Consider the following 13,232-nt stretch of genomic DNA (forward strand, 5'->3'; position numbering starts at 1 on the left):
TTTAGTAAAACAAGATTGTTTTTAGTTATTTTATCCCTTTTCCAGAGTATGTATACTCTAGGTCTAAATCTAATTTCCTTGTCCTTAGATTAAATTAAAAGTTAAGAACATAGCTAATTATTTTATTTACATTTCTGTTATGTATATAAAGACCACAGACAGATCACATCACAACATTTCACTGTTGATATTACTTAAAGAGCGTATACTGCCAGTTCTCATGCTCTTCCTGCGCACACTGCGCAGATAGTTCCGGTACCAGATGACACTGATCACTCGTGCTTGAAACTGCTTGGAGACAATGTAATACAGGATTACATCCAGGCATGTGCTGAGATTCATTAGGAAGGTGGACACCTTTACCCATGATATGTAGCGTTCTTGTTCTTCCTGGGTCATTAGTAACATAAAGCAAACATGAAATGGTACAAAGCACACCAGCACCTGCACGATTAAAGTCACAATGATACGTATGGATTTCTTCTTTGCTTTGGGCTTCAGTCGCGAAGTTCTACCACTCAGAAGACTGTAAATAATAATAGTATAACAGCCTATCATGATAAGCAGAGGAATCAGAAAAAAGAAAATCAAACGAGCAATGTTCAAGATGTTGTTTCGTTTTAAGTGGATGACGTCAAACATTTTTAAACAAGTCATGAAATTAAATTCTTTGTCTGGGTCCTCGTAGACAAAAATCAACGGGGTGGTTATTACAATCGTCATTATCCAAATTCCAAAGCATGCAGCCATTGCTTTGGAAATGTTCTTCAGCTCTTTGATGTGTTTGGGTTGCACAATTGCCATGTATCGGTCAAGACTTATAAAAGCAAGCAGCCACAATGTCACACTTGGGTAAAAAACCGTAAGAGCACCCATGATCCGGCAGAATATGTCTCCAAAGCTCCAGGATTGTGTGGCATAGTATACTATGCGAAAAGGGACAAACAGTAGAAACATTAAATCAAGAAGTGCCACATTTATCATATACACTGTTATAGTTGTCCTTTTTTTAGTGGAGCAGCTAAAAACCCACAGTGCTGTGACATTAACAAAAAGTCCAATGGGTAGAATAATGCTGTAAAACACAAGTGCAGCAATCCCATATTCTTGAAACTGATGGATAAATGGAATAGGAGTTTGACTTTGATTAATATTCTCCATTATTCTTTCTCATCTGCAAAATTGTCTCCCTGAAATAATATAAACACAAACACTGTATAAATTTTCTACCAATTACAGATAATCATTCATAAGATACAGTTACATATACAGTGGATTTATTTATTTCAGTCTTCACATACTACCGCCATAACTATTAAAATCTCAGTTGTCAGGACCAGTTTGCATTTTGGAAGATGCATTTACTTACTTAAATTAATATAATTCACTATATCCCTCAACATGATACAGCCTGATTGCCGAATAATGCCACAGACAAAAACTATGAAGTAGAGGCAATTATTTTAAAGAGTAAGGTGTGGGGGGTGGGGGTAGTAGTAGTATTTATTTATAAGGCGCCACAGATTCCATAGTGCCGTGGTAGGCAGTTGGGGGGAGTGGGGGAATGGAAAAATGATGGGAGAAAGAAGAATAAAGGGAAGGGTATAGGACTAGTGTAGACAAATCAATATCATTGTCAACATAAAGGTAACCTCGTCGGTGTCTGATAATGATGGACTGAGGAGAGGGTACTCTAGTATGTGGTGGGGATAGAGGGGATGTGGGAAGAGAACCTACCCACTTAGCATGAGTTGAACAGTAACATGAAAGCAGAAGGGGAAGAGCGCTGATATCTGCTCTCTGCAAAGAGCGAAGGGGGGCTATGCTTGATTAAATAGATGGCCCCTATCAAGGAGATAATAGGTCATTTCTTCCATGGCAAGTAGCCAATTTTTTACCTTTAAACCAGGAAGGGTTTCTGTAACTACCTTGCTTAAACATGTATTTTTTTAAAAAATGTGGCTGTGTACTTAATGAGACTAAAAGTTCTGTATATTGTTGTTGATTCTTTGTTTCCTTAATTTGTCCCCCGAAAGCACAGCAGTAAACCGGTAATGTTTAATTGTATTCTCCCAACACAGTAAAACGCACATTATAGACGATAGCAGTGTATAGTAACAATATCTATACTACCATTTGTGAAATGTAATAAGCGCTGACGACCAAACGGAACACAAGTTGAGGTAGGGAATTATAACTTGTAACACAATCACCATAGGCTTTATTTTATTGTGTAGTCTTGTTTTTTTTTGTTGTTTTTTTGTGTTAAGGAGCTACCATTAGCATCAGTAATACATTTCTGATTTCATGTAGCATGTAACTACTATGCAATCACAATCCTAACTCACCTGACTCTGTGTGCAACAATCTACACTATGCAATACAGGCATCTGCCACCCACACTATACTACACTACTGACTCCCACAATATGATACAGACTTCACTACACAATACTGACACTACACTACAGTGTCACTTCATAGAATAATGTTGACAATAATTGACCCGTAGCTGCGACTTACATTATACTGCTACTCTTAATAATACTGACACCCACTCTATCCCACAACTACACTAAAGTGCCACCCTACACTTTACTAACATGCACATACAGCCTACACTACACTGACACACAGCAGTATGGTATAACCCACACTAGGTTACACTCCACCCCACACAATACTTACAGTATGCTACAACAACACTAGGCTACAATACTGACACCCGCACTATGCTCTAGTCCACAATATGCAGCATCCCTGCACAATACTGACACGTACTATGCAACCATCTACATAACACAACCACATTATGTTAAAACGTATGCTACACTGATGTACTAATTGACAATTTCTACAATCATTTAATCACCTTTTACACCTTGTTTATTCTTGGCATGCTGGTTTACTAATCTGTTTTATTGTCCTTTGTCCAAGAATAGTTATAGTAATAAAAATATATCTCTCTTGGAACAATTTAGAGATATAGCATTAATACCACATTGTATAATTTTTCAAACATGTGCATAAGAAACATGGTTATGGTATACTGATTCTTTGGTGAGAAACATCCCTATAGGGCCATTTTTCGGTCAGTATATGGAACATAGTTGATGAGGTTGAAAAAAGACACCAGTCCATCAAGTTCAACCTATTTTGGATCTCCTGCGATCCTGCACTTATATTTGAAATTGATCCAGAGTAAGCAACCGCCAATCTGTTTCAATTGTGAAAATTCTCCCAGACCCAATATTGCAGTCCTATTTTTACCCTATATCCAGTACTATCCTTCATTTTAATTAACGGTCGTATCTCTGGATACACTTTTCCACTAAAAATGTGTCTAACCCTTTCTTAAACATATCTATTGAATCTGCCATTACAACCTTCCATGGCAGTGATTTTCATATCTATATTACTGTAAAGAACCCCTTCCTTTGCTGGTTGTGAAATTTCCTCTCCTCTAAGCTTAGGGGGTGACCGCGTGTCCTGTGTATAGTCCTTGGGGTAAAAAGTTCCCATGAAAGTTCTCTGTATTGACCCTTAATGTATTTGTACATAGTAATCATATCTCCTCTTAGACGCCTCTATTCTAAAGTAAACATGCCTAAACTGGCTGCACATATAAATAGGATTGATTTCCGCCTTAACTACTCTACTCACCCTTGAAAAAGTCGCTCATAGGACACGAAACGCATTGGGTCACACGCATTATTGACGTCATCAGAACAGGAAGTGTGTTTGTTCCGCAGTGAAACACAGGCGTGAACTGCCGCCGGGACCACTCCACTCTTTGGATACATTGGGTACCCAGTTACATTTAGGACAGACAGCAAGTATTTTCTTTCACTTTTATATCTCCACGGATCCACTAGCTAAATTGCCGCTTGTGAACCAGTTCCTATCTATCAGACTGTACATTCAGGTGAATTCAAGGCTCTATGTAACTGAAATTCATTTTGTCTTCCCTCACTGGTCAGTCGTTTATCAAACGGACCCTCAGATTCCAACCTAGCTGGGACTCTGGATATTCATCTTATGTTATGTGGACATTTATTTATTAAAGTTAGGTTATTTTAGCCATTTGGCACTCTGTAGTTAGATTAGAGAGAATTTAGCATATTGTTTATCATTGCTATTCATGTAGGTTTGGATTGTTTTTATTGGTGTTTATCATGGTTTTGTGTTTATATTGGAATGTATGGTAACCTCTAACATTAGAGAGGTTGCACTGTTTCTATACAGCTATCTCCATTTGGTTTCAGCCATTAATACATTTATTTTTCTTACAATGTACGTGACATCATTATTATATTTTTAATTTCCGATTCTATCAATAGTCCATTGTATATTCACATATACTCATATAGCAAATCAGGTATTGAGCGCAATCATTTTTTCTTCTTTGTTTACTTTAACCAAGGAGGGATACCTTTATAAATTAGTTGCCGTTCTATCAGTCTATGACCACCTTTATTGGACCTGAGCGCAGTGTATATTTCTATATTGTTAAAACCTAAAGGTCCTACCTTCTGTTTTCTTTTTTGCATGAAATTATAGGTAGTTTTAAAAGGCTTCAAGTCATTAAAATCTTTTAATACATAATCATTTGTCAGCAGATATCCTGCTACCCTAAGTCACCACACTTTACAGAGGTATAAATATTTATTGCAGTGTGGATGGGAGACTCTGATGCCGTGAGACATACCTAACTGAAATGTGTAGATCATGTTAGGCACTCATGTCAGTCTGGAATTACTTTTTTTGTTCAGATCCTGCCCGCTCCTGCAGATTGCAGTGTAGCTTTTCTTCCCCTTTAATACATGGTAGAGTCAGATTCTGCCTCAATAATAGTTTTAAGTAAGTTTTGAAAGGTGTTTACCATATTTCCAAACTGGTAAGAAGTGCTAATTACTTATTTACGTTTGTGGACAAGGTTTGAGTTTAGGACTTTGACCAAGCCGCTCAAGGACAGTCACCTTTTTATACTTAATGCACTTAAACTACTTCTGTGCTGCTTTGGCCCTCTGGTTGAAATCATTGTAAAAGTGCATTTTGTTTCTCAAGCTTCAGTTTTCTAGCACTGAAACTGAAACAATATCCCTTATAGTATTTCACTGTACTTCTGCTATTTGCTACATCCATTTTTTTTCAATTGTAAGAAGATTGATGAGGTATTTTGTCATACACAGTGTTTCCTTGGGCACAGTAGGGAAGTATTGGTTGTGCCACACATAACAGTTTTAATTTTGGCCAAAAAGATGTGTCTCATATGATCATGAAGCCTTTTCCTAAATCTTGGCTTGAACACTCTCAAACCTTATCTGGTCTTTCATATGGTTCGTTTCAGTAACTGCGTTTTCCTTTCTGCCCTAAAACACATACACCGATCAGCCACAACATTAAAACCACTGAAAAGTGAAGTGAGTAACATTCATTATTTCGTTACAATGGCACTTGTCAAGCGGTAAGAGATATTAGGCAGCAAGTGAACAGTCAGTTCTTGAAGTTGATGTGTTTGAAGCAGGAAAAAGGGCCAAATTGTGATAGCTAGACGATCAGGTCAGAGCATCTCCAAAACGGGAGGTCTGTGGGGTGTTCCCAGTATGCAGTGGTTAGTACCTACAAAAAGTGATTCAAGAAAGGACATCTGGTGACAGTGTCATGGGCACCCAAGGTTCATTGAGGCGCGTCTGGAACGAATGCTAGCCTGTCTGGTCCAATTCCACAGTAGAGCTACTGTAGCACAAATTGCTGAAAAAGTTAATGCTGGCTATGATAGAAAGGTGTCAGAGCTCGCAGTGCATCACAGGTTGCTATGTATGGGGCTGCATAGCTGCAGACTGTCCAGAATGCCTATGCTGACCCCTGTCCACTGCCGAAAGCACCTACAATGAGAGCCAGAACTGGAACATGAAGAATTGTAAGAAGGTGGCCTGGTCTGGTGAGTCTTGTTTTCTTTTACATCATGGTGACACCTGGGTGCGTGTTTGTTGTTTACCTGGGGAAGAGATCTCACCAGGATGCACTATGGGAAGAAGGCATGCCAGAGGAGGCAGTGTGATGTTCTGGGCAGTGTTTTGCTGGAAAACCTTGGGCCCTGGTATTCATATGGATGTTACTTTGACACGTACCGCCTGCCTAAACATTGTGGCAGTCCAAGCACACCATTTCATTGCAACAGTATTCCCTGATGGCAGTGGCCTCTTTCAGCAGGATAATTTGCCCTGCCACACTGCAAAAATTGTTCAGGAATGATGTGAGAAATATAACAAAGAGTTCAAAGTGTTTACTTGACTCCAAATTCCCCAGATTTCAATCTGGTCAAGCATCTGTGGAATGTGCTGAACAATAAGTCTGAGCCATGAAGGCCCCACTTCTCAGTTGCAAGGCTTAAAGGATCCACTGCTAATGTCTTGGTGCCAGATACCACAGGATATCTTCAGAAGTCTTGAAGGTCTCTGATAAAAGGATTTAGGTCCTCCACCAGACGAGGACTCTTGACTATTCAGTAGACAAGGAGTTGCTAAATCCTCCATCTCCTAGTTAATTAGGGATAATTCTCATAAATCCTAAAAAAATTGATTGAACATTAAAAAGCTTCTAGACAAGATACTACAAACTAATGTCCTGCTAAGCCCTTGGATTGCTCTCCTATGTCTTCCTGTTTCCAGGCCTTTCTAAACAAAAAATAAACAATGATCTAATATTTCATGTCTTCCAGGCTGCTAGGAATTCATTGGCGAATATTTTGGATACAGCCTGTACCACATCCACATAGTTAATAAAAAAAAATCTGGTTCATAGCTGGAATTGATAAAATACACACCATATATACAACAAAGGAGACATATTTACTTATAACTCAAGGAATTCAAATACTCCCTAACTGTTTTTGGGGACCTAAACATTCAAAGAAATTCTAACATTGGTACTCTCAGTAAAGATGATATACTATAAAGATGATACTCTCCTTGTATAATGCTGTGAAAATTAAAACATGAATTTTTTTTAAGACCATGCTTCATAAACCTTTCCTATATGCCGCAAGTTCTCCCTCACTGCATTTTTAATATTTTTTAAGACTACCAAACCTTCACGGTTTGCTATATAATATTCCATAAATCAAGACCATATAGAAACTTAACAAATTTGCAAAAACCTTCTTAATTTTGTATGCTATTTACAAGTTTACGTGCTGGTCATGTTCATGTTTGCAGAGTCTTGGGGGGAAAAAAACATATGGTTACAAAAAAGGTCACATTTATCCTTAGCTGAGCTAATATATAAACTCCTGTATAGTGTTACAGTAATACATACAATATGTTGTACAGCAATATAAGTCAAAATATTGCATATGGGTAATTTTTGTGGTGTAGAAGTCAGGAAAAGGTGGTGTAAAACCGGGGAATAGTGATGTACTGAATCTGCTATTTTAGGATTAGGCAGAATACTGTATTCTCAGAGGATTTGTCCGAATGCCGAAACAAATCCAAAAGTTTGCAAGAGGCTTTCTCTTGCAAACTTGCTTGTATTTGTTTCTGTTAATATTCTTTCATAGAATTCATACATGCATGGAAACAACATACTACTGTATATCATAAGACCGCATTCGTCTGCATAGCAGATTACCACTATTCTCCTACACAGTAAATAGGCTATCAGACATATATTAATCATTGCCATCCTTATATTGCATCAAAATACTTTACAAATCACATATTGAAGACAAATGGCCCTATTGCAATCCATATATTGCAGACAAGTACCCCTAGTTGCCAGGCACCTTTTGCACACAAACCCTTAATTACCAGCCGCCTGTTGCAAAGAGACTTACCCACACGCTATCAATTTTACCAGTCCTCTATTGAATTTCCTGGTACCTCCACATTGCTCTCTCAATGTTCAGTGGTCTGTCAGGACTGGTAGAGCATTTACAAGGGCTGGCTGGCAAATTGTAGTCTGGAGGACGAGACATGGTTCTGTAGCCTATTAAGAATTTGAAGGAAAAAAAATGCATGTAGCCCAGTGACCAGCTCAAGGTAACTGACTATGTGACCAGTCCAGGGGGAAGATTACCCCCTGCCCTTCAGTCCAGCAAGCCCCTGAGCATTTATTAGTCCTGGATGATCCCTAAAGCAAGAAGACACCTGAAGAGTTACTGTTGAGGTCATACATGCTTTGTGCACACAGGGATGGATGACATTGCAGTTCAGTGATGGTGGAAAGTGCAACTTTCACTTCCATTGTCAGCAGAGTGTGGCCAGTGCGCAGATCCTTTGTATGTGTGCATGAATGGAATGATATGGGGAAAAAATTATACATTCCTGGAAACTATAAAATGGGATCTTAGAATGTATGTATCTGTCTGATATGTCTATTTAATATCCATCCTCACAATCCACCCACTTTCAAATTGATTACTTACCTCTCCAACAGCTTCCTTTGCAAGTTTCCTTGTTCAGACGTTGAGTAGAGACAGTTTTTAGGCAGTATTTGAGTGGTGAAACCTAATTAGTAAGTCAAAATATTTGTTCTATTTACCATAACTACACATTTTTTTATCCCTTTTTATCTTCTATAGAATGTACTTTACATTATTGCCTTCTCTTCAGATACACTGCTTGATCAATGTTTCCTAAACAGACTGGGGTTTTTGTCAAGTAAATATGTTAGTTTTATCTGTTTATATTTTTAACCTGTCAAAACGACCAGGTCTACATTTTTTACTTTCAGATATTTGCAATACTAACAATCTGGTCTTAAAATTCTGTTTGAGCATTTGAGTCACAGTATTCTAACCTATCTAAACAATTTTTGCCTTTGCATTGTATGCAGCGTTACCTTGATGTGAGCACTGAAGGCATAAATATTCATCATAACTGCAGTACTTGCTCCTCATTATGAGTACCTCAAGCTAAATTCTACATCTCCTATCATTCTCATTTTACATATCTGATCTTGGCTTATTAGTAATGATTAGGAAGGCTGACTCTTTGCACTTACCCTTTAGTGCCTGATGACCATTTTCCACACTGTTCTCTGTGCTCTATGCTCTTCAAACTGCTCTTGAGATTTAAACTTCCTCCTTCTGAGAGATTTAGGGTACTTGCAGTCAGGAAATGAAAGCAAAGTGTGAATTAGATGTCTGGGTTGCTTGAGTTGCTGTACAGTAAAAGTTTCCTCCCTCTAGATATCATAGTATTCAGCCTCAGTGGTTTGTTAGATGCAAGAGACAACAGTAGGCGAGTGTTACGTACTTGGGATTGAAATACTGTGCTTGTCATTTAAAACAACTTTCACACGGGTCTAGTAGAGACTGTCGCCACCACTCAGAATATTTTGATTTCTACAGATGCAGCATAGATAAATCCATCAACCAAATAAACAGGAACTGGAGATGCTGTAAACACTGTAAGGAATTTAATACTGTTACTGATCTTGGAGAACTGAAACTTTAATGGGAACTTGTTTATAAATCCCCTGTTAAATTGTACAAGTAAATATGTGTGAGGAAGTAAACTGTTGTGTTAAAAACCAACAGCGTGACTCAGTGTTGACTAGCACAGCAGTGGGATTCTACAGATGAGACTTCCTGAGATGCAGTCCCCACCCCATCATTTTGAATTCTACCGGCATCATTAGCTTGAAAGTAAAAGTGTGTTGTGAATCTGTCATGTTAGACTGATTTGATTGACCATACAGTAGTGAAACCCAGATGTCACCACCCATGCATTAAAGCAAATCCATCTAAGGAGAGACTAAAATAAAAAAGTAATAAAAATGATAATGGCAGTAATTCCTCAAGATCAAAAATATCCAGGGCAATTATGATATATAGGGAAGGGAATCAGATGCAAAACTAGTAAGAACTGAGTTGTTGTATATGATTGCAAAGGAAACGCTATAATCTACTATTTAAAGAAAGGTTTCAATATTTTAACAATTTTTACTCTATGTTGGCCATATCTAGATGTTTAATTTGTCATTTTGGTGCAAATAAAAAAGGTAAACAGAGCTAAAACAAATGATGCAACAAGAAAAAGCTTTTTATTTATTGTAATAGTTACGATAAATTCTACATAAGTTGTTCCAAGTTTAATATAGAGGCATACATTGGATATAAAAAACGATTTTTTTGCATAATAGTTGTTAGCGCTCCTTATACAGATTGCTTGCCTGGTAGTAAACAGATGGTTATCCAAGACCACACTACAAAATTGCAAACATACACATAATATAAAACCAAATGGCGCTATCTGTTAAACACAGCAAAAAGTCTTATAAGGATTCTTCTAAAGTTTTACAGAATAAAGGAAATAAAATAAAACTTCCTTGATATTTACATCATTCTCATTTAGTTGATTGAAATGACAGAATCCAATCCGTTGGATCATATAAACAAATAGATAAAAATCCAATATAGTGTAATATATATTGTTATTGATGTTGTAATAAGAAAGGCCCAATCACCAGAAAATTAGGTTCTATCCCCACAAAATAAGTGTCAAAAGAATAACAGCACATGTTACACCACGATGTAGAGACAGCGTTGGGGTAAACAAACCCCTTTGTGAATATGCTTACTCTAAATTCTGTATAATTCTCACATAACGATATCTCTCTGTTGTGTATTGAGATTCTCTACTTCCATTCACTTCTCCATAGCTGTGTGTTACATACCATGTGGGATAGTTCTCAGCGTGATCTGGAGGAAATATAAGGGATTTTGGAATAGTGTATTTTCCCACAAAATGTAATTTTATTCACAGTAATATATTCACAAAAAATGCTGATAGAAACTCAGAAGTCAATAAAAGTATCTTAGTGAGTTGAGGAATATCTGCCTACCAGAGTTCCCAATATATATTGCAGCTTTTAGTAAGTTGGTATAAGGGGTTCCCCTGCGGCTCTGTAAAAATATATCCCCAGTAGTATGGTAATCACAGCTCACTTCCACGAAGTCCACACACAGAAAGGTTTCGATCATGCTAGATATTTCCCAAGGTGGAGACACATTGAGAAAGATCTAGCACGATTGAAATGCGTTAGTATGATATCTGGAACTCTGGTAGGCAGATATTCCTTACCTCACGAGGATCCTTTTATTGACTTCTGAGATTTTGCTGCACATTAACCTCCCTAATCCACCGCTGCCTTACTGGACTAGTGTGTGGCACAAGTAGTATTTCCGAAATACTACCTTGGATGTCTTTGCCATAAGTTTGCAACCCAGGTCCCTGAATTCGTTCTTTAAGATACCCCATCTTCCTTTAACTCAGTCATTGGTGCCAACATGCATCAAAACTGCCGGGTCATTCCCTGGAGCTCCCAACAATCTGTGACCGATCAGCAATATGTAGAGCCCATGCATCCAGGAGACAACACACTTGTCACACGCTGGTCCTATAGTCAGGTCCCGGCTCTGTGACTTTCCCTTTAAGAACCATGATTCTGCTTGCTTCTCTTTCAGAGACATTACTTTCACAGGTGTTCCCAGCTACTGTGATCTGGACCACTCCCTAAACCTCATTGGTCCTGGAGCACTATATGAACCTCCCAAGGTTATGGGCTCATGGCCTGATCTTCGTGTTACTCAGTCTACCTTGGTCTAGGCTAAATCTCCTGCTGCTGTTACCTGTGTGCTGGACTTCTACATCTACAACCACCATACCTGGTACTTGTAGTTCCACACTGCTTACTGAATCTCCTACTGCTGTTACCTGTGTACTGGACTTCTACATCTGCACACTGAACTGTCTCGTGAGTTGCTTATTACACCTGCACTCATATTGATTGGCTCAACTACCTCTCTGCTCGGCTGCCTGTATTCTTTACTGAACTACAATCAAGTTACCTTGTCATCTGTGATTCTATGTTTGGCACAGCTATTATTATTACTCTGCTGATTATTAGTTGCTGGACTGTTATTAATAATATATTGCCAAGCTAGTTGCCAGTTCTGTTATTCAAGTTGTGTGCATTCATTCTTCATGCCGTTGCTATTGGTTACCAACTGAACTTCTTTCGTGATTTTATTGTATTTTGTGAACTGGCGTGTACTCAGCTTGCTGAGTTGTACATATCTTTCACTGTTGCTGTTATACCATCTACCAATATACTATATTGCAAGCTACTATCATCTTCTGTGTTTTGTTCAACCTCCACCATCCACTGCTATTAACATCCCAGTAGTGGCAAAAGGGATCCATAAAATATCCTTAGCCGTGACAACACTGTTCGGCATGCACGGTCCCAGTAAAGATTGCCCTATCTACCTTCCTAATAATTAAATCCCCTACCACCACAATCTGCTTAGGTCCGTCCCATGTTCTGGAGAGACCATTCCCGTGGTTGCTAGTGGAAGCAGGCTCACCCAACTTTAGCATTTCTGAACTGCCTTCCACAGTATCTTCACCCAAACTGACAAATCTCATGGGATTGCAAAGCTCATACCTTGTCTGTCTCTTTCTCCCTCTGCTACCCCTTGTAACTGTTACCCAGCTGCCTACCTGTACATTCTCCTCAGACTCTGCTCCATATGGCACTGCTAACGCATCAACGTTCACCTGTAAACTCTACTGTAGATTGGCAATCTCCCTCAATGTTGCAATGGTCTACCTTAGATCAGTTACCTGGGCTTCCAAAGAGACCAATTGCTCATATTTCTCATAGACGTATATACCTTTCTAACAGTTGCTTCAAATGTGCATACATATGACAAGATAAGCATTGAGTGAGATCTTCAATCCTGTTACTACTCATCTTCTTAGGAATAACTTAACCCCTTATGACCTACAGTGGACTCGAAAACTACTAACTTTTGCTAGCCCCTTACTGGATTCAACTCCTTACTGGACATAACTCCACACTTTAAACCAAATGCACTTAAAATCACAATGCAGTGGAAATCATGAGCTTGGTGAAATCACTTACCACCTCAGAAATAGCTAGATCGCTATTCTTAATTTTCATAGTTTCAATTTCATCTGGCTCAGTACCGAGGGAATGGCGAATAGCATATGTGGTGCTGTAGTTTAAAAAGGGAGTGAAATCACAATCAGTAACCTGTAAGTCTGATATCAATAGTGGGGAAACTGCTGGAAGGTATACTAAGGGATTGTATCCAGGATTATTTGATGCGCAATAAGATTATTATTTGGAATCGGCATGGATTTGCCATGTCAAACTAATCTAATTAGTTTCTATGAGGAAGTTAGTGGGAACTTACA

The 13,232-nt window shown here is 38.4% G+C and overlaps 2 protein-coding genes across 3 annotated transcripts in view; one reads left to right on the forward strand and one right to left on the reverse strand.

The window, feature by feature from the left end:
- The window catches only part of UBAC2 (UBA domain containing 2), a 176,167-nt gene that overhangs the window by 33,209 nt on the left and 129,726 nt on the right, over positions 1 to 13,232 (forward strand). The window lies entirely within an intron of this gene.
- Positions 109 to 9,489, reverse strand: GPR18 (G protein-coupled receptor 18). Its single transcript, XM_075199950.1, has 2 exons — positions 9,003 to 9,489; positions 109 to 1,186 (listed from the first exon to the last, which is right to left on the reverse strand). Exon 2 carries the CDS (start codon positions 1,159 to 1,161, stop codon positions 169 to 171), a length of 993 nt encoding a protein of 330 aa, XP_075056051.1. The 5' UTR covers positions 1,162 to 1,186; positions 9,003 to 9,489; the 3' UTR covers positions 109 to 168.

Source organism: Mixophyes fleayi, chromosome 2 (genome assembly GCF_038048845.1).
Source record: "Mixophyes fleayi isolate aMixFle1 chromosome 2, aMixFle1.hap1, whole genome shotgun sequence".
NCBI classification, from domain to species: Eukaryota; Metazoa; Chordata; class Amphibia; order Anura; family Limnodynastidae; genus Mixophyes; species Mixophyes fleayi.